Source organism: Amphiprion ocellaris, chromosome 14 (genome assembly GCF_022539595.1).
Source record: "Amphiprion ocellaris isolate individual 3 ecotype Okinawa chromosome 14, ASM2253959v1, whole genome shotgun sequence".
Lineage (NCBI taxonomy): Eukaryota > Metazoa > Chordata > Actinopteri > Pomacentridae > Amphiprion > Amphiprion ocellaris.
The window spans coordinates 12,955,010-12,976,972 of NC_072779.1; the positions used below are offsets into that span (position 1 = coordinate 12,955,010).

Consider the following 21,963-nt stretch of genomic DNA (forward strand, 5'->3'; position numbering starts at 1 on the left):
ATGGTATAGTATTATTGTTATTTATACTAACCAGTCATTATGTAATTCACTAATTTCTACTTAATTCCAGCTACACTGGATAAATCCCACACAGCCACCACAGGGTTCTAAAAACAATGCAAATAAATTATAGCAGCAATCTTTTTTTTAGGCAACTGTAGTTACTGTGTATGAAGATGAGTATGGGAGAGCTTCAGACGAAACAAATATATTGAGATATCTGTCTAGGTGACACATCCTGTAAGGTCAAGCGGCGTTATCTGCTCAGATGTGCCACAGCAGCATTACCCAGATTCACAGTGAGTTTGACTCTGCCTCCGTCCAGCTCCAGGCGCAGGGTGTCTGCTGACTGCTGAGAGGTAGTGGCCATCAGCAGCCCAAAGGCCCTCTGGGACATGAAGCGCAGGGACACATCCTCGGCCTCTGTGTGCAGCGTCCTCGGCAGCAGCACCTTCAGATACATGCTGCCGTCATAGCTCACCATGGTGGCCTCTGAGGGATTCAGGAACAGGAAGCGTTAGCAGACGCCGAAAACCCAGAGGGAATCACATTGCTAAATCAGAAACACAAAGTGGCATTTACAAAATGAAACCTGAGTTCTGCTCGAGATTATCTTGGGTGCTGCATGCTATAATTTTAGATTGCAATTTTCATCAGTCGCACCAGATGGCAGAAAAAGCCTGGAGCATACAAAGACAGTGGCGAGATTGCAGCAGCAATCAAATTTCTGAAGGATTTATACCCATCATGGTGCAATACAAGGGGGATTTTCATACATCCCTCATACTATTAGCTGCCAATGGATCTGTGTAATTTGGCCTCTCTGCGTGGAAACCATCTGCATGGTAAATGCAGAACCATTCAGGCCGAATCACTCTGCCGAAGCACCACTGCATTTCTAATGAAACACTCACAGCACTGGCAACCTCATGATACGGAATTTTTTTAAATGAATCACTCCACTGTAGGAAAATACTGCAATTTACTTTTGAGGGGCTTAAATGAAAAACAACATAATTTTCTATTTTTCCGTCATTGTCATCAGACTGCTCTGTAGATGTGGAGAAGTATTTTGAGTTGAAAGCACGGCGCTCATTTGAATAGATACGACATTATACAGTATGATCATGCTGCAATTGCAAATGAATTTATTATTGTTTGGGCGGCCTGAGTATTAAGGTGGGATAATGAATTTTCTCTGTATCTACATAGTTTCTCTCTGTGCAGGCACTTTTTTTTATCCCATACACACCTAAGTTAATAAATAAAATACCAGCCTGAGTGTGTTAAAAGCTTTGCAACAGCATTTTTAAAATCACTCATCCTCCCCAGCCACAACTGCTTCTTCTTAGAAATTCTTACCCTTCTCGCAGCTGGGACCGAGGTATCCGGTGCTGTTGCAGTCACAAATGTGGCGGTTCCAGCCTTCTCTGCAGTGTCCACCGTTGGCACAAGTGTCCCTGGCACACCTGACATGAGTCTCTCTGGTGCAGAGGCTGCTGACACCTGTGGCGCTCTGAACCTCCGCCAGCCTCCACAGGTTCCGGCTCTGTCCGTCAATGAAGAGGTCCCTGACGCAGCCCACGTAGCCGAGGCCGAGGGAAGCCGTCCACACCTCCGGGGGGAGCATGAGGGATTGCCGATCCTCAGGTAAACCTCCCAGATACATGTCCCCATCTAGGTCGAGGATCTCGCTGCCTTCATTAGCAGAAAAGGGGATGCTCTGGCTGTTCACGGAGATAAAGCCTGTGGGGCAGGCATTAACAGTGAGTCAACTTGTACTTATACAAGGTTTTTGTTGCAAGGAAAAGGAAAACAGGTGTGTGTGGGTAGTGTAAAGTGAGAAACAAGAGCAAACTGTGAGATTGAGGAAGTGGGCACCGGTATGCTTGTTTACAAAAGAAAAAAAAAAAAAGTGCTGTTAAAAAAAGCTGCACTGCCAGTCCTTAGGAGGTGAATTCATGAGCAGAAGTGGAAACTTGCTCTGGAAATGTGAAAAATTAAAAATGACAAATCTGCATTGTCATGTTACCCTGCCTGAGAAGAGAGGAAATGTATTTATAGAAATGTGAAGGAGGAAACAGAAGGAAGTGCATTTTTTTTGGGTTTCTACTAATAAGGCAGACATTTGTGTTGTACTAATCAGGCAGATATTTCCCACTTTGAGTTGGGTGACTGTATAATTGGCCACTTGTGAAACAGGTTAACACAGATTTCAAAATGTCATACGCAGATTATAGCCACTAAAAATATCATTGTAATTAAAACCTAATATGCATGCATGTTTCACTGCAGTGAATAAAAAGGCAGAGTGAGCTGATGTGACTGTATCCATGCTGGCATATGGTGATTTCACAGCTTGGAACCCTTTATACTTCACAGCTAAAACTAGAGACATGCGGTAACAGAAGGAGACAGAAGGCTTCCACTCCCTGCACAAACACAAATTTATCTTACCGCTGCGGCCTTTCCTCTGGAAGTCCACGTGGCACCACTCGCCATCATCTAGCCTTTTGTTGCTAGCTTTCATCTTGATGCTGCCAGAGCCCATATCCATGACCAGGTAGAGGAATCCGTCCAGCAGCTCTATGGCAAAGAAATCAGCCCGAGGCTTCCTATCAGGCTGCGTACCCTGCAGACTGCCATGGCTGAAGAGCAGCAGGCCGCTGGGCTCTGTGGTGCGGAAGTCAAAAGATATGGCGCCCGTCTTCTTTGTGTTCCACCTGGGCAACGTCACGTAGGCAGACGGCGTGTCGAAGGTGACCGGCTCTAGGGCTTCCACATTCTCGCAGCTGAATATCAGGTCACCATGGATACTGATCTTAGGGTCTCTCTGTTCAGCCAGCCGTGACAGTTCCAGTCTAAACTCATTATTCTTGTAGACCACCTAATAAATGAGAGAGATGTCGTGGTGAGATGACAGCTGGAAAGCGGAATACATTCAGTGCAAAAGGCTAAATATTAGTCATCAATAAATAGTACAATAAATATGACACAGCAGCATTCACGAGCAGCAGACGAAGTGTTGAATCATCCCTGAGCTCCGAGCTCATACAGAAAATGTCCTGATGATTTTATGTTGATTGCATTTTAAGAGGTGTGTCAAGTTAACTGGCTTCTTACATTAAATGGATGCAGAGGCACTTGAGGCATTAATATAGAAAAACCCACCACATTTAGCTTCACCAAGATTGTGCCGCCTGCTGTGTTTCCACAAAGAGGAGGCACATAGAACTAAAAACATCGTATTTTACTGATAATCAAAGTCATTTGTGAGCCCAGACATTCTTTTCTGTCTTTTTTTCCCTTCCTGGATCTAGTCTGCATGTTTCCAGGTTCATCATTAAAAAAAAAAAATTATTAACTACAAAATTATGATGAGATTATCACAAGAAAACAAGACGCTTGTGAAATTGGGAAATGCATTTAGATTTAGATGCAAATGCAATGATTTACATTTAAGACATTTCGCTGATTCATTTAAGAATGTACAATGGGTCCGACAGAATAATCTTAAATTCAGAGCAGAAGAATCACAAACATTGCACCTATACAATAGGAAAAAATGTTTTATGTGCTCATACTGAACTGAATAAAAAAAAATCAAATCCAGGCAGAGATGGTGGGAGGAAGAGAAGTAGACTTGATCCTTTACAAGCACAGCACACAATTTCTTGTTTAAAGAAGCAAATTTAGTAAACATGGACTCCTGATGGTGAAGAAGAATAGTAAAAAGAAAAAATCTCATTTTGCAGCCTTTGGAGCATGAATGTACAATAAAATTTCCATTTGCCTTTGAGGATCGTCTTGATTTAAATCTGATAACTTACATCTGAGGAAACGGAGTGAAATAGAAAAACAACCTTTAGAATCTTTTCGCTCATTCTCACTGTTAGTGGTAGCAGATTAAATGTAACTGGGATTATGTAAAAAGATTATATTCATTATGTAATCAAATTATAGTCATTCTAGATACATTTTCAATGATTAGTTGATTACATCTTTTTTGAAAAATGGCAATTTTAAAATTAGAAAATGCTTTTTCTTGAAAACCAGTAATAATAACTACCAAAAAAGGCTTCTGACAAGAAAAAATAAGAGTGTTGTGTGAAGACGGAACGTCCAAAATAGTCTTTCATTTCTGGTAATATTGGCATCACTGTGACCTCAAACACACAAGAACATCTGCTGTACTGGTCTATTAAAGCAAGTTAGTCTTGTCAGGTTGCCAGTTTTCACTAAACTAACATTTGTTTGTTGTTGTTTTTTGATACTGATTTATGGATAACGGACTATTTTGCAGATTACGTGTACAGAGAAAATGAAAGATGAACATTTTCAGCCAGTGCTCCTCTTTTGATACAAGAGCAAAGTCCTCTATGTGGCCTTTGATTACAAAACAGCAACAAAAACATCCACAAAAGAAACAGCATCCCACATGTTGTAGATCACAGAGTTCAAATGTAACTTGTGCCAGTGCTGCTTTTGTAAAGGAAATTTGATTTGAGCAACTGGAAATCTTGAATACAGAAAAAGCATTTAAAGGAAAAATGAACATTTGTAGAACTCAAAACGTTGTGGCTCAATTTTGATTAAATCCAAGTGTTCAGATTACGTTTTTGTAAAAAAAGCCAATGGATTACATTACTAATTACAAAAACTGTCATGTTATCTGTATTTGGATACTGATTTTATTTGAAAGTAGTCTGACCCAGCCCTGCTTACATTGGATACAAGATACTAGACAGACAATACCCTGCTTTAAGTGAAAGCACACTTCGACAGAGTGCCTGTGTGGGCTCCTTTGTGTTGCTGCTGCTTTATTTTCTGCTTTCATCAATATGCACAGCAGGAGACAAAAATCCTTGTCTCATTTTGTATCGGTTGTAAGTCACCCCAAGCCCACTGTTATCTGCCACATCACTCTGCAACCAGTCACTGCCTGAGGTGACACACCACACTGCACAGAGGACTAACAGCAGAGCTGAGAGGCAATTTGAGCCAATATCACACTTCATACTGCCTCAGTATGACTAATTAAGCAGTGAAATCAGATGGTGAAACTGACCATCGAAAAATGAGTGTAACAGGCAATTTTTAAATGGGAAGACAGTCATTCAAGACAGTCACTTACACAAAGAGGGGACAACGTGCTAGCACTTCTCTTTACAAGTAGCAACACCACAAAAATGCACAGATGGCTACAAAAAGACACTGTGACCTCTGCCGGGCAATTATATAAGCCAAAAGGACAATACAGAAAGCGGAATCCTATTTCACCAATTCAGACGCCTCTTGTATGTGACATGGATTACAGAGCATCCCCAAAACACAAGAATAAAGCTCCTCTAGCGTCAACTGACAAAGTCCCCGTGTCTTTTATGCTCAAATGGTGAAGAACAACAACAGTATGAGAATGAAGACCTTCTCTGCCGCCAACAGCTGTGTGAACACATTCTTCATAACCAAATTGGATGCAATCTTTGAAGCATTAAAGTACAGGAACCTAATGATGCGGTGTGGGATATCCTGTGGGCACACAAACTGCAGTCCGATAAACTGGTGACTTCAAAGACAAATTCATCTCTCCCTGCTTGTTGTTGCAGTCGTGACATTCATCTGGAAGTGGCCATTATTTTTCCCGCACCTGATGAACCTGATGGCCTCTACACAGTAGCGCTCACATCCATTATCATGTAGCGTCTAGAGATATTAGTCATGGGCCAAACTCTCTGCATTCAGTAACATAAAGACAGATATCTCCTGAAAAAGATCCACTGCTTACACAATAAATATTTTACCCACTGCTCACTTTTCTTTCCCACAAGGGTTAAGATGAATATGTAAGTGTGAACTTCCATTCACCACCCATTCCTCTGGTTCATCACTGAACTCAAGAGCTCTGTCCTCCACTGACACGTCTCTGAACCTGGCTGCCAGATTTGCTGGCAGGCTGATCCCATTTGATCAGCTCTGCCTCTGTCACTGCTCACACTCATTACCGAGACTTTTTTGGGGGGCACCCTCGTAACTCTTTATCTCCTTGTGCACTCCCTGCATGCCTACAGTTCATCTGTGTGACGATGCACAGCAGTAGTAGCTTTAAACACCACCACCAGCCACACCGCCCACAGAGTGGAGGTTGCAGCACTGGCAGTGGTGCTGGGACAATAACCTGTCCATAAATAACATCTGATTTTCATTTCTGTGGATGCAGACTGCATAGTAATTATGCAGACAGCCCATTTAAAATCATTCAGTGAATGCTTGAGTGCTTTAACATCTTCACGTTATGTACTTCATTAACAAATACTGCCAATACGATAACAAAAACAAATTCATTTTAAGAGCATCTGCACCGAGTTTAATGCAAACATTACATATCTGGAGATTGTGCCGACTAGAAGCTGTAAAATGAAAAGTAATAGTAAAACAAACTGCACTCCGGCACGGTGGTGCTTTCAGAAGGTGCTGATATCAGCAGGCTGACATACTCACAGAGCCGACGGTAATTTGCTGATGTTAAGCAGGTAATATTTGCCAGGTTCACCATCTTAGTTTAGACTATTACATTTGTAAATTAGCACTTAACACAAAGCAGAGCTGAGACTGATGCTGGTATTTGGTATTTTGGTATTTGTCAAGCTGAAATTTTCACTCACTAAAGTCATTTTTTAATTACTGAAGTCATTAGAATTCATCTTCTGGGAGCCTTGATTAACTATTCACAGCAAACCACACCAATAGTTGTTGAGACAATTTGCCCGAAACCCACAAACCTCATGATGGCACAAAAGAATATGTCAGGGGATCAAAGTCTATATGGTTCATGCTGTAAATGTCTGTCTGGTTTCATGGCAATGCATCCAATAATTGTTGAGATATTGCAGTTGGACAACTACTGCAGAAGAGCACAGCAGTCCTCCGCCAGGACTAAATCCCCGTCTTGCAATGTTAAATTAAAAGAACCAGATCTGCACTGAAATGTGATGATTTCTTCCTTCCTCATACTCCACCTCTCAACCAGATTTCATGGAATTCAGCAGGGTAGTTTTTAGAGTAATCCTGCAGACAAACAGCACCAAAAACATTCCTCCATCTCCACTCTCGCCTTAGCGGCAGGACAAACTGACTGATCAACATTATCATTCATAGCTAGAAAATCTCAGCTATCTCTAAAATCTCCATGCATAAAGCATCAGACTGAATTTTAAAACACAGATTACTTCGACACATGTACAAAAACTGGCCTAAGGATTTCCTTTCTCCGCCATTAATGCATTCTGTGATCGCATAAACTGGACTAAGGACTTGGCAAGTTGAACTGCTTTTTCAGTTTTTTCAACTCAAAAACACGCAACCGAAAGCAGGAGAAATCTTTTCATGTTAGTTCTAGCAGAACACTGAAGTCAAGCACACACTCTCCAACAATATTCAATCATTAATCTCCTTTTAACAAGACTTTATGCCAGTCCTTACAAACTGCCAAGCTCTCACTCTCGCACATAATGAAGCTGCTGCTCGTTATACTTTGCTCCAACCTGCCGCTGCTGTTACTAGCTTAGTCAGGTTGTTTCCACTCTATTTGCTTGGTGCATTTTGTATATCCCATATCTAAGTGATGTGTCTGTTCTGTCCTTGGTGCATTGTACTCCCTGCTGAATCCCATGCAGCTGGATTTAATGGGGATCAGCAGCAGAGCCTAATAACAGTTTATAAGCAATTATGGAATAAATGGTCTTATATTCTGTGATGTAAACGCCTCTGACAGAAGTAAACTCGGCTGTATTAGTTGTGTATTGGCCAGAAGAAAATCTGTCACCCTGGCGTCGGTGCTGCCTGTTTAATCACATCTCCTCTTAATGCTTCCTGGGTAGGGGAAAGCATCTCTCTCACTTTTAATGGACGTAGCACATCATTTGCTTTTTATGAGTTCATTAAAAATTTGTGAGACCGGGCTGAAATTGAGCATTAACCCATAATTCACTGCTTTGTTTATACAGCTGCTAATCCTAAGTACGCGATCTTCACTTGCTTGCTCAAAATAATCAATGTGTCAGGTGTGGGCCGGAGCTGAAACGCTTCAGAAAACAAGATGTGGTAGTGATGAAAACTGGGTTCCGGCTGCGCTTCAGATATGAACACGACACGCGTCTGTTTCTTATGTATATTAGTGCTACATTCTCAAAGGGATTCCCACAGGAATCTATAAATGCACATGCTCGGCACAGAGCAGCCTCTCAGCTAAAAGTTTCTCCTTCAAACACCCTACAACGAGAGAATCAATACAAATGTGAGGGGTGATTTTCTATACGCAGAACATGCTCCGCCTATAGGAAGGGGGTAGTGCCATCTAAGGAGGGATGGATAGTGTTTCCAGTCCTCTGCTGAGACCGAGGTCAGGCTGTACTCACATCTTTCAGACAGCCCATGAAGTTGTTGCTGACCGGGGAGCCTGGCAGGTCAGCTGTGTTGAGGCTGCCCCCTATGTAGAAGAGATCATCAGAGCCCAGCATGGTGTAGTCCTCCTGAGTGTAGCCGGTGGTGGTGAGAATCCCATCCACCAAGATCGTCACCTAGGGGAACCATTAGGGCAGAGCGAGGAAAAATAAACAAGACAGATTTTTAGTCAAACAGAAAGAACTGGCCTAATTATTTCATGCTTCATTTCTTCTGATTCTGCTTGAGCTCGCCTTAATGTTGGATCTTGAAGTCAATTACAAGAACAGCTTTGAAGGGTTCACTAATCTCAGCTGATCCCTGTTTATGATATATTAGCAGGATAGCAGTGGAGTCAATATACCATAAATATTCCCTTCCAGTGATAATTTGGCTCCAAAGCAATATGAATGCCACAGTATACTCAATTAATTTGAGATTAAAGATATAAGGAAGGCAGGCTACATTACTAGTATACTGGCATTGGCACAAGAAGATTATTCTCATATCAGTGTCATCAGTACACAGAGAAAAGGGAATGAATGGCTGAACAGGGCTATAGAGGTAACAATGATATGCTTGTTGCCATGACAATAAGCCTACGGTTAACACATATTACTGCACAAATGTAACAGCTCCCACTTAGGAGTAATAAGTGAAAACAATTACCATTTTTTTGTGTGGAGGGTTTTTTTTCCTCGCAATTTTCAGGAAAATCAACTGTGAGCAGCTAATATTCTTTTGTAAATTGTACTGCTTATGATAAATAGCATTTCGGGTCAAAATTTTAAAAAATAACAGCTCCAACATGGCACTTGGGATATCATGTTCAAAGATTTAGTCAGCTGTTCTGATTTCTCGGACCACTCATAATCATTTCATAAATGCAGTGGGATGACACTGCAAACAAAATTGCTGTCATTTAGCATATACATTTTTAATGATTAATAGTGTTTGACTTAGATTTTGTCTCTCTTTATTAGGAAAAACACAAGAACATTATTTCAAGCATGGTATAATATGTTTAGGGAAGAATAAACATTACACATTGCACATAAAAATGGGAAGATTTTCATTCCAAATCCAACAGAGCTTCACTTTAGCGAGTAAGAGGGGCTAAAAAAGCACTAAACAAATGACTTAAAATGCAGAATTCATGACCAGTCAGTTTTAGAGACCCCTCGTCAATGAAAATCAAGCTTTCAACCTTGCCCATTTGCTGTTTTTTATATACTAGAAGACATAAAATGAGCAAAAATAAGCAGTCATCACTATGGCTGAGCATCCCTGCCTATGATCTGTAGTGTACAGATGAGTCTTTAAAAACAACTCAGACTGCCAGGGTCTCAAATGCAACAAACCTAAGGAACTGATCCCAACAAGCTGAAGGGTGAGGCTTTCCAATAAACCATATTTATTAAAGTTAATTAAAATATAATAACGTGACTATAAAAATAAAGGTCGTACTAAGAACCAGACAAAAGCCAGGCTTAGTAGGTGAATTTTACTTTAAAAAAAAAAAAAAAAAATATCCACATTCTCTGCACATCTCAGTGTTTCAAAAGACGACCCAAATGCAGGACACAGGAGGGAGTGTTTTTTTTTAAAACAACCACAACAACAACAAAAGCTAGATTTAATAACTAAAGCTGATGCAACAAAACCAACGTCCAAGGGAACAAACAAAAACACAGGGAGCAGGCAAAGGCTAACAATAATCCGAGTTGGCAAACTAGAAACACCGGGATCGAGCCGGGTCTAGAAACAAAGAGGTTTTAATTAAACAAGGTACAAACCACGGACGCTGAAGACATGATTCAAGGAACGTGGGCAAAGAATCGAGGCTGGGAACACAGACTGACGGAGCACATGAACTGCACACACGGGAGGCAAACACAGGTAAAAACAATAAGACAGCCACATGTGCAGGAACAATAAGCAGGCAGGAAGTAATTGAAAAGAGAGAAATGGAATACACATACAAAATACAGGAGACACATTGAGAGTAAAAAAAAAAAAAAACTAGTGACAAAGCCGTGACAAAGGCACTGAGGTCCTCTGGCAGGCTGCTCCACATCCTGGAGCCATGGTAGCTAAAAGTAGCCTGGCACTGGCTCTTAGACTGGACCCTAGGAACAGCTCAGAGGCCACATCCAGAGGACAGTAGCCACCCATACCACTGTGCTGCTGCACAATCAGTTTCCAGTTCAAACATGTCTGGTGGCTAGATTACTCTGATGTTACAACCTGCAATTGTGTTACTTAGAGTAATTTTACAGTGTTTAAGGAGAGTTAAAGGTGAGTAGGTTTGTTCAAGCTGCAGGTGAGCGGCGGACGGGTGGGTGGAGAGAGAGGCCCAGACCAATTTGCATATTCATAATCCACACAGACTAAAGGAGGCAAAAGTGTAAAGTAACACCTAAGCCATTTTAAGGCACAAACTGATTCATTTAATGAAGACAAAAACTCTAAATGTGTGATTTTGCTGATTTTCAGGGGTTTAAATCAGTGCCAGGAGAAGCCTGTGACTCCACACTGCATCTGGAGAATCGGCTAATGTTGTGATACCTGCTGTACCTCTTTTGTGAATATCACCGGTGTTTGAAAGCAAGAGGACAAGAGACAAAAGAGTGACCTGACATGGTGTGTTCAGGTGTCAGGTCTATAAAACAAGGTCCTGCCTCTCCATTCGCAGCTACTGACAGATATTGATTTCCGTCTATTTAATAGTGAAGCCTTCAGTATCTCCGGCTTGGACACTGGACAATGAGAAGGCTCCACTATGGGCTCATGATACTGCACATCGAGAAACTTCAGAAAAACATGCTTTCACATCTAGGAACTGGCTGATTCTGGTTTTTCTTCAAGTCAACAATGTCTACAAAAAGGTGGATAGTGTCTAATATGGTACTACATGTTATCATGACACCCAGATTTTGTAGCATTTAAATATCTGAGGTGAGGGATCAATGCATTTAAAGGTGATTACTGAATTAGGTCATAAATTAGAAGCACACTGAGGGATAATATTCAGCCTCAAGTTCTGGATAGCACAATTTGTGGCTGATCTTTCATCATAGTCTCTACAGGATTTCTACACAGATCTAATTGAAGGGTAAAAGACATTCATGACTGTTTGTGTAACTCAAGAATTACTCAAGAGAATTGGCAGCGTTCAGAAGGAACAACAACAGATAATGTGTGTGCATGTGTTGTGTGCACTGGGCAGGCTAAGAAATCGGTTCACATGTCATTAATAAAAACAACAAACAGAGAAAGATTGATCACTAATCGGTTCGCCGATGACACTAAAATGAAAGACAGATGGAGAGGGAGATTGTAATAGGAGGAATTGTAGCCTGAAAAGCACCACCGGATCTAATAAAATGTTTCCACCAGCACTCTCTTGGGAGTTACATTTCCCCCTATCTACATGTCAGTGAGGTAACTTATCTGAGGGGAAAGCAATTTACACAGGGATCAAATGCATGCCTGAAAGCATAAGTGACGTTGTAAGCATTGGATTGCCGCTCTTCTGGAAGCCAGGGGAAGGAAATAGACGTGGAGGAGGATGCAAGTTTGTATGCAGGTTAGTGTGACAGGTTCAGAATATATTGGTGATGATGAGATGGTTAGATACAAAATGAATTCTGCTTCAGCAAAGAAATCTGACATTTAAATGCATTGCATGTGCAAAGCTCATTGTGGAGAATATATTTAGTTATGCTTGAAGTAAATTTACAAACTCACTTTATGTGGCAGAAACAAGGCCGTATCCTCATTTTGCTTTTAGAAGTTTGATTTTGTTACATTTTCAGTATTAAGTTGGAAATATATGATGGTGGACACAGATTTTGTGTCTTCTGCAGATATAGACCTATTTTAAGTATATATGCATTTAACATCGATTAAAAAGATCTCTGCTTCAGTAGATAATTTTACAGTTTGCGTGCCTCAACATATATACTACACGCTTGCTTAATACCTGCAAAGTTGGCTAGAAAACATGTCAACAGCTAGCCATGTTAATGCTTTAATTAAGCTTCATTAACAACATCATCATGTGTATGTGAGGAAAACAGCTGCGCTTATAAAAAAGAATCTAAGAGCAGTGATGTAGCTTGGATACACAATTTTCTACAAGTGATACTAATGGCAAAGCTGACTGCAGCTGTTAGAGAACAATGGCATAACTGGCAATTAAAGAGCCCTAAAGAGAACTATAAGAGAGTATATTGATTCTAATTTCTGTGGGTAGATGTGTGAAAAAGCAACCGATTAACAGGTGATATATGAATGTTGCACCTTGTTTAAGTTGAACCTAAGTGGCCAAAAATTAGGCTAAAAGCAAGTTGCATTATTTTATTTTATTTTTTTTTTTGGCAACTGCAGTGCAAAATGACTGTGTGAAAGTATTGCAACAAACAGTTCCCCCCAGAGAATGAGCAACATTAGCCTTGAGAGTTTACATTTGTCATTTGGTCACCTGACAAATATAAGTCCTATATTTCCTCTCTTTATAGTCTGCATCAACTCCTGCATCTTTAGGTTTGTTTACTGTGTGTCACGCAGTCTGCAGTTTGTTTCTCAGCAGGGGTCGACATTATCAGACCTTGTAGCTGCTTGTTAGCCGCTGTTAACTGGAAACCGGACTGATAACACTGAACCATATAGTAAATGGTGTGCCAGGGCTCTCTATAGGGGTAATTAGGTGTGGGTTTGTCACTGCAGCCAATCACTTTACATGACACTGATTCACATTTTTTAATGTTAACATAAAAAAGTGCAACTGTAAGGAAGTGGCACTAATTGCAGAATGACTGCAGTCAGAGACGAATGCCAGCAGGGAAACATTTAATGTACCAGACACATCCTGGCAGTAAATTAGTTTGGGAATTCAGTGCCTTGTCCAGACAGTGTTAATGATATGAAACCTTAGGGTCGGGGTGTACTTGGTTGGCGTACAGTAGGCAGAGCAGTACAATGTTGGACACATGCAGTGGCTGTATTCATTATGTAAGCTTGGCTTTTTTTCATACGTGACCTCCCTGATACTGCTGCAATGTTGAATCAGTGGCTACAGCAACAATAAAAATTGTTTCTGGCTTTTTGTTCAAGAGGAGTTTATCAAAATGTAAAAATCTGTTCTGTAAGTAGAAAAACAAACAGATTTCTGAGATGTTATCACTACTGCAGGACAAATTAATATGATGGATAATACTATATGAGTTGACTTCCTCTTTCAATGGGATTAAAAAAAAAACAAAACGCCTTTGCAGCAATCTTGTGGGTGCAGAAAAAAATTAAGTTGCTGAATTATAAAAAGACTCGGTGAAGTCCACCAAAGCAATCTATTTCATGAGAAAGGGGGCAATGACCTGATATGAGCTTGCAATATCAGAAAGTGGAAAATGAGAACGAAAATATTAAATATTCAACAAAACCCAACGCAGTATTTGTTTCCTGTCAGTTTACCCTGCCAATGGACAATAGTGCCTAAGCTTGTTTTGAATTGGATTGGTATTACCTGTGTTAGGAAGCACGAGCTCCTTACCTGACCACATGCAGACCTTCTGTGTAGAAAGGTTGACACGAATGACATGCCATTTGTTTTACTGTCTATTTAGTCTAAGAGCTACAGGGATAATTGTAATTTAAAATTATTTTTTTCTCCGAGTAAAGCAAGCTACTTGTTGAAAATACATTAAGTTTGCACAAGTCAACACCTGAGTCTCTTCCTAGCAGAGCCCATCTTGTCCTGGAGGTTTAAAAGGGGGCACGCCTCTACAGCAGCTCTTTTATTGGCTCACTAAGTAGGCTGGATCTCCAATATGATTGGATTATAGATGTGACCTGATTGGCCAGTTTAAACCAGAAGACAAGCCCCTTACCCTCTAAATGTGAGTGCACTGGGACTGGAGAGAAGTGGGGAAATGTTTTGTTCAGAAGGCAACACAAGGCAGCACTCCTGACTGGCGAATGCAGTTGTGAACACTTTCTCAGAAGTATTTTTTCTCTTGCTATTTTTGTTTCCTTATCTTACTTATGGTGATGTGCTGTTTGTCTCAAAATTGTAAAAACGGCTTCGGATTTTCAAGCACAATTTTTTGTCAACATGACATTTGTCCTCCTCATGCCTTGCAAGGCAACCAACACCCCGGATCTCATAAGAATCTGATCTAAATGTTCAAGACAATTAAATCATTGCTAATAAGCAAACTGTCAATTGCAGTATAAGGCAACATCGGTATGTGGCTGTTTTCTCTTCATCATACATGACTTTAAATCCCTCTTCTGTCAGCTTCTGACTTAAAAGCAAACATGATGACATGACGCATAAAATTACACTTTGCACAAAGAGTCTTGTTGGCAGAAAGCATGGAAATCACGGGTAACGGATGTATACACACCTGACGGAGGTTGCGTGTCACTCGCACATCGTGCCAGACATTGTCATTAAACTTCCCACTGGCAGGCTCCACCAGGGCTTCAAAAGCACCAGAGCCCAAGTTAATGACCAGCCACAGAGCTCCATTCCTCAGGGACAGGTTGACATAGTCAGCTGACCTCCCTGTGTGAAGCAGCAGGCCATTCCTCTGCAGGGTGCGGAAGGACAGCGTGATCTCATCCAAACTACTCTGAATGGGAGTCTGGGACAGGTTGTAGCTGAAGAACTCATTGCCTTTAAAGGTGGCCACTGACTCCGCCTGCCCTGAGAGGGGAAGAGAAACATGTTAGATAATTCTTCCTGTCATCAGGCTCAGCTCTTACTTGTCTTCTAGCTACATTCACATGTTGAAATAGAGTAAGTTTGGTAGGTGGATCTAAAGACTAACATGAGCAGAAGTAAGACAGTGCAGTACTGTTTGACAAATATTTCACTATCACTAAAACCAACTTGAACAGGCCATTTGTGGAGCTATTAACATATGCTACAAATCCCCGTACATTCTGATGAACGAATGTACTGTCAATGAGGCAACACATGATTCTGTATGTTTTACACATTAAAGGATAAGTCTGGTGATATTCTATATTCTTCTTACTGTTAACAAATGCTGTGCAAAGACTAACATCAGCAATAAAGGGATCTAATTGACAAGCTTTGTCTGTGTAGACAAAGCTTAACAAAGCTTATTAATCTGTTCAGTAGATCCACAAAAACACACCAGGGTCACAGTGTAACCACAATTTCATGGCTGAAAATAGGCTCAGCTAATGCACAATTTACTCATCTTGGAATGAAGTTTGCTAAAAACTATAGAATAACGCCAGTTTCATCCTTTATTCCACAGTGACATTTTAAAATGCCAGTATAAATGTGTCAGGCTCAGCTAAACATCTAATTGTACACCCGCAGTCCAATGAATATCAGTTGGGTGAAGGAAGCAATTTTCCCGACTGTTCAGAGAGAAGCATAAGTTAATTAATAATATTGGTTTCTATCTGTGTCTTTGTTTCTTTTCATTCCACATGTTAGCAACATAACTGTTTACAAGAAACCCAAGCAATGTATCTTTCTTGGTAAACATCGTATGGCACATAATACTAAATCATTCTTGGTGTTACAGTTCATTCAACAATGCTGCTAGCGCAACTTCCAGAAAATGGGAGGTATGTAGTTTTGACAGTTTTTGCTAATAAAGTATTGACAATATTTTGAAAAAAATGAATAGATACGGTAGATAGACAGACTGGTATAGCCTAGACAAAGTACTGACCATTTAATCATGGTCACTTTAATTTGGCTTTTTGACAAAAATTTACAAAAATCATGTCGAAGTGAAAGCAGGTTTTTACAAAGCAATCTCAGTTAATTAAAAATATAAGATGCGAAATAAGTGACTGCGTAAGTATTTGCCTTCTTCAAGTCAGTATTGAGCAGATGCAGCTTCGGCTGTAATTACAGCATGGAGCCTGTGTGGATAGGTCTAAATCAGCCTTGCACTTCTGGACTGCAGTTTTACCCTATTTTTCTTTCCAAAACTGTTGAAACTCTCTCAGGTGGCATGGGGATTATGAGTCAACAGCCCTTTTGAAGTCTAGTCACAAATTCTCAATTGGATTGAGGTCTGGGCTCTGACTCGGCCACTCCAGAACATTCACAATGTTGTCTTGAAACCATTTCTAGCTTTGGTTGTATGCTTTGGATCATAATCTTGCTGGAAAACAAATCTTCTCTAAAGTTGAGGTTCTCTTGCAGATGCATCAGGTTGTCCTCCAAGACTTCCCTATACTTTGCTACATTAATTTTACCCTCAACCTTTTTTGGCCCTCCAGAGCTGCAGAGAAGCATCCTTACATCATGATGCTGCCACCACCATGCTTCATGGTGGGGATAATGTATTTGTGGTGATGTACAGGATTTGGTTTCTAGTTTGATGGCCAAAAATCTTTGGTCTCATCAGACACTTTCCAAAACCTTTTAACAGAGTTGGTTGGAATGTTATTTTATCTTCATGGTATAATTACAGCCACAAGTACTGATTTACCAATGACTGGACCTTCCAGATACACGTGTCTTTATATTTCAGTCACTTGAGACATATTGACTACACTAAGATGAGCTCTATTTCACCCTGTGACTTGAAGCAGCAATTTGCTGCACGTGTGTTAAATTAGGTGAGTCACTATAAAGGGGATGAATAATTTTATGTTTTATATTTTTAATTAAATGAGATTATTCTGTAGAAAACTGTAAATTCTTGTCAAAAAAAAACAAATTATTAACCATGATTCAATGTTGAAAAGAAATAAAAAACTTCCATGGGGGGATAGATAGATAGATAGATAGATAGATAGATAGATAGATAGATAGATAGATAGATAGATAGATAGATAGATAGATAGATAGATAGATAGATAGATAGATAGATAGATAGATAGATAGATAGATAGATAGATAGATAGTCAGTCAGTTCGCTCACCCTATGGATACTGAATAATAAAATGCAATATATTCTATTTTGCTTCATAATTCACTAAGGCCTTCCACACACATACAATACATTCTGACACCCACTCTTAATTTTAAATATCCTCAGAAAATTTCCAAGTTAGTAACTCGTGACATTCTACCACTGTTTTACGTTACTCCCGCAGGAGTAATGTTAATTATTGTGTAACACGTATAACATGAGTGGGCTGTTTCAAGCCCCGTTCTATCCTTCTTCATAAGATGCAGCTTCCGAGCTACTGAGCAATCGTTTCAAGCTAGAAGGATAAGTTGTCCCTTAAGCCTATGTTTGTTTGTACAGTAAATATCGGCTTCTGAACTGCAGGGCCAATTTAAGGCCACAGGGTCAGTGGTCCCATTACTTTCTATTGTTTGAGCAGCATAGTTACTTACACAGCAACTCGTTAAGCTATCGTTGTGGATCATAAATGGCAAGTTCCTTTATGTGAAAAGTGCATGTGCAGAGTCAAGACAGTAAGCAGGCAAGGGAACTTACAGTGGTTGAGAAAAATTATGTTTGTGAAAAAATACTATGGAACACTACATGTATTCTGACCTTATTTAGCAAAACATGAGTGCTTTTATGTCAGCTTCCATTTCCTAAGAAGCCTTTCCTCATAAGTAATCAGTCATTTTAACAGTGGATATGCACCATTCTGTGCACATCCTGTGAAATCATCTTGCTATAATTCCCGGTTTTCTATGATAAAGATGTCACTAACAGATGACCCTGAAGCCCCTTTGAAGGTCTTTGAGAGGTCTAAGGAAGTGTGTAGGTGTTTAGAAAGGCAGGGACCATATCTCTGCTTTCCCACTTACCTAGAAGGTGGCCTATTGTCTGCAACAGTGCTGAGAAAAAAAAAAACGCTGGCTTTGTTTTCTCTGACACCAGACTTTGGCAGTAACTCCAAGGAAATGCCTTCAAAAACATCAACTGCAGCCAGTATGCCAGCTAAAAGATAGTGCTGGAACAGTTTAGCACTTTATGTATGTTGAGCTGACTGAGAGTGGAGTAGAGCCATCTACCTTTTTGGATTCAGGCATAAGAGCATTGTACTGAACCATCTCTTCATGCAAATGGGAACACATATTTGTAGAAAAAGAAAGCTCAGCAGAAAATAATGACAGCACCAACAATTCCTCCATGTCTATCCTGCTTTTCTTCCTGTTGTTACATCTTGCACCAACTCTGTCTGTGTCTCACTATACATCATTCAATCTACTTGCAACCCCTGGTCTGAAATCATAAAAACGCCCTCTAAATTCAAGATACAAACACAAGTGAGTCCTTCTAGTGGAGCAGTGCTCATGGCCAATCCAATGAAGTGTGCAGCTACAAAATATGCAGAGCTATAACATCCTAGGTGACACTTAAATATCAGACAAGTTAACTCTAAGATTGCCAGTGATGCCTTTCCTTAGAAAGTATTATCTGTAACACTGCTGCACCGAGGTAAGCATTAGCTCATAGCAGTTACAGCATGAGGTACATCAAACCCTGTAAAGAGAAAAGGTCATGACATCAGGTGAAAATATTTGATCAATTACAACTATTTCCTATTAGCCCACTTGTTTAAGTCACAATTACACTGCTGCAGCGGAAGCAGCTCCTGCCAACACTGGGACTGCTCATTAATATTAAGCTTTCCAGCAGAGTGATTTCAAAGTGATCCAAAAGCCTGGGGCACAGATGCAGTTGCTAACCTCATCTTCTGCTCAGGGCTTGGGAGTTGGTTGTGTGTTGGATGCACCCCGCCCTAAGTCAGGCGGTGTACATGGAGATGGTGGGTAATCTCATCACTTACACTGCATCTGTGTGTTCATACTAACAAAGAGTTTTGAGACTGAAACATGTGCATGAGCTGCCACTCCTGATTGTTCTGAAGTCTTCATCTATTTGTGAGGAAATAAACTGAGATCAAATCCGAACACTCTCTGGAGTATCCCCTCAGGCTAGAGCTGGAACACTGTTAATAACAAATGTTTGTTATAACATTAAATGGCTGAGTAAAACTTTGATGTCTCATGTATATCCCATGAGGTCAGATGCACATTTACTTTGTTACTAATTGTAGCTGTGTTCTGCCTGAGTACTGCTTGGAGGGTTATTTCTGTAAATCTTCATTCCACAATCAATTACCAGCTTCTTCATTTTAATGCATGAAAGTGAGCAATTACATTTAGACCTCATTTTATGAAAAATCACATTTGTTTGGCTTTAGGATACACTTGATGTACTAAATATTTTATAGAGCAATGTTATTTTAATACGGCCGACAATGTTAATCATTGCACAACTGAGGCAGAAGTGGCATACACTTTATCCAGCCACGTTGTATTCTCAGCATACCCATCAATTAAAGTCAGAACATACATTTATTTGCCATTATGAAGACTAATTACTACCTCTAAACATGAGACAGAACGAATTCAGACCTTAATCTATAATGTTTCACTCATGTACAGCCTCGAGCTGCATCATTTATAGGTGGTGAAAAACGACCATAATCATTCCGTGTCATATTTGCTTAAGTCTTTTCATCTACTGTAAATGACCTTGATGTGAGTGCTATCAGTTCTACACAAGGAAATGCACATGAGAACACTCTCTTTCGTCTTCAGCGCGTGGGAGTGTGAATAACACGAGATGACATACAAAGCTATTTCGGTTTACAGCTGCCGATTATTCATTATCATCTCTCAGGATTGACTGGGTTGAAAGAAATAAACGGATAAAAAATTCAGGAGCTGTACCGCTAAACCAACCCCAACGTTTTCTGGTCTGATAAGTCATTTTCTAGAAGACTTGGGCCAATGTATTATAGTGTCAGAGTGGGTCATCAAGCCAAGTTCCAAGCATGCGTAGAGACAACACTGATTGCCATGGCGACAGGATGATGACTTTCATCTCAATCTCACAGCATGTGGTGGAAAACCCAAAGCCTAAATAGAGCAGATTTCATGTAGGTCAGTGCTACTCATACTATTTAGTGAAACTGTCCCTTTTCCCCCTTGTATTGTGCAATTGCATTGTGGTGGATGAATGTTTTCCTTCCAAGGATTTACATCACAGTACTTCATCTTTACTTTAACCCTCTGAATCCCCCCAAAAAGACACATTGTCTTTGAAAAGCTATTAAAGTTACACTATTTACCATAGCCAAAAAGAATTTTTTTTTTCCATTTAAAACCCAGACATACTTATCTGTGACATGCAGTTCCACTGGGAAACTTAATGTAAGTGGTAAAATATCTATAGTATGTGCAGCCACCATTTTCCAGTATTGGTAACACCTGTGGGTACACACTCCAGGTTTTTCCTTGTTTTGTAAAATAAATATTTAAAGAAATTCAACTTTTGTTTTGACTTGCTTATTATTTATGGTATTCTAACTTTGTTTTACTGAACAGGCAACATTTTGAGTTGTCTCTACTTCTAGCTATATGAATGCTGTTTCCATAAAGGTGCAGGACTTTATGTTGTTGTAAAAAATGAGCCCACACTGACTAAAAATATGATGAGTAGAAAAAATTCCCAGAAATTGCTTGGCGTTCAGAGGGTTAATGAAAATGTATCTAAGCACTTGAATTGAATCAGTGTAAAGCGTGCAATATGGAATATCTTTTACTTGTGTGTGCATTGCTATTATTTTGTTACTCGAACAGGACACCACAATAGTCTCTTCTTGACTCTTCGCTGTTTAATAGCAAAACCATTTGCATACATTTCTCATCCATATGCAACTCATTTATGACACGACTGAGAAATCAGTGTTACCTTACAACTGCAAGAAAATCAGAATTATGTATGCAATAACTGCAAAACAGATTCCTCTGATAACACTGAATATTTTAATAGCAACGATAGTAAACTGCTTTCTTTGTGGACCTGAGAGACATTTTTAAGATGAGATACGTTTATTTTTTATTACTGACACCTGTTTCCTTTGAAAACACCATGGAACCAAATCGAAGAGATGCTATGAGCATAGATGCATTACCTTGGCGAAAAACTGCAGAGGTCAAAGGTGATGTTCCAGTAGCTCAGTCAGTGGTCAGGACAAGGGTTTGACGGACACAAATTGAGTGAATAGTGAGCATAACATGAGAGGAAGCAAAAACGAATAGGCAAGTATATGAAAAAAGAGGAGAGGAAATATTAGTGCAGCACAGTTAACTGAAATGATTTCAGGGGAAGGGAAATGTGTCAGGTGGCTGGGAAGGAAAAGCAAACCAATAGACCCCATACCTTGGCGGTTTAACATCAGGTGCGCCAGACCTTGAGGGAAAGAACAGAAAAAAGGATACGAAAACAGGAAGTTCATAAAGAGGTTTGGGAGAACAAAAGCATTGTCACAATGTTGGACTGCAGTTTGTGACAGACATCCTGGGGTAGGTACGGATGTCAAAGTTCAAACTAAAATAGAAAGGGGAAATCAAACTGAAAACAGACAAACATCTCAAGGGAGGAGAGGGAAGGCAAGGAGAGAAAAAAACATCTTGACGGTGCAACCCTGATAGGTAGTTGCTCACACAGATGCTTTTTTCTAATGGAACACATACTGTAT

General features: G+C 40.1%; 1 protein-coding gene across 7 annotated transcripts in view; it reads right to left on the reverse strand.

The window, feature by feature from the left end:
* Positions 1–21,963, reverse strand: part of nrxn2a (neurexin 2a) — a 126,503-nt gene that overhangs the window by 71,785 nt on the left and 32,755 nt on the right. For 5 of the 7 annotated variants that reach the window (XM_023268007.3, XM_055017082.1, XM_023268004.3 and 2 more), the window contains exons 4-10: positions 21,645–21,674; positions 21,397–21,408; positions 14,850–15,151; positions 8,415–8,576; positions 2,458–2,887; positions 1,363–1,746; positions 289–492 (exon numbers count right to left, since the gene is read on the reverse strand). In XM_023268007.3, the coding sequence (XP_023123775.2) occupies positions 289–492; positions 1,363–1,746; positions 2,458–2,887; positions 8,415–8,576; positions 14,850–15,151; positions 21,397–21,408; positions 21,645–21,674 (1,524 nt within the window). The remainder of the gene's footprint in view (positions 1–288; positions 493–1,362; positions 1,747–2,457; positions 2,888–8,414; positions 8,577–14,849; positions 15,152–21,396; positions 21,409–21,644; positions 21,675–21,963) is intronic. The other 2 variants (XM_023268009.3, XM_023268008.3) reach the window with 1 other exon arrangement.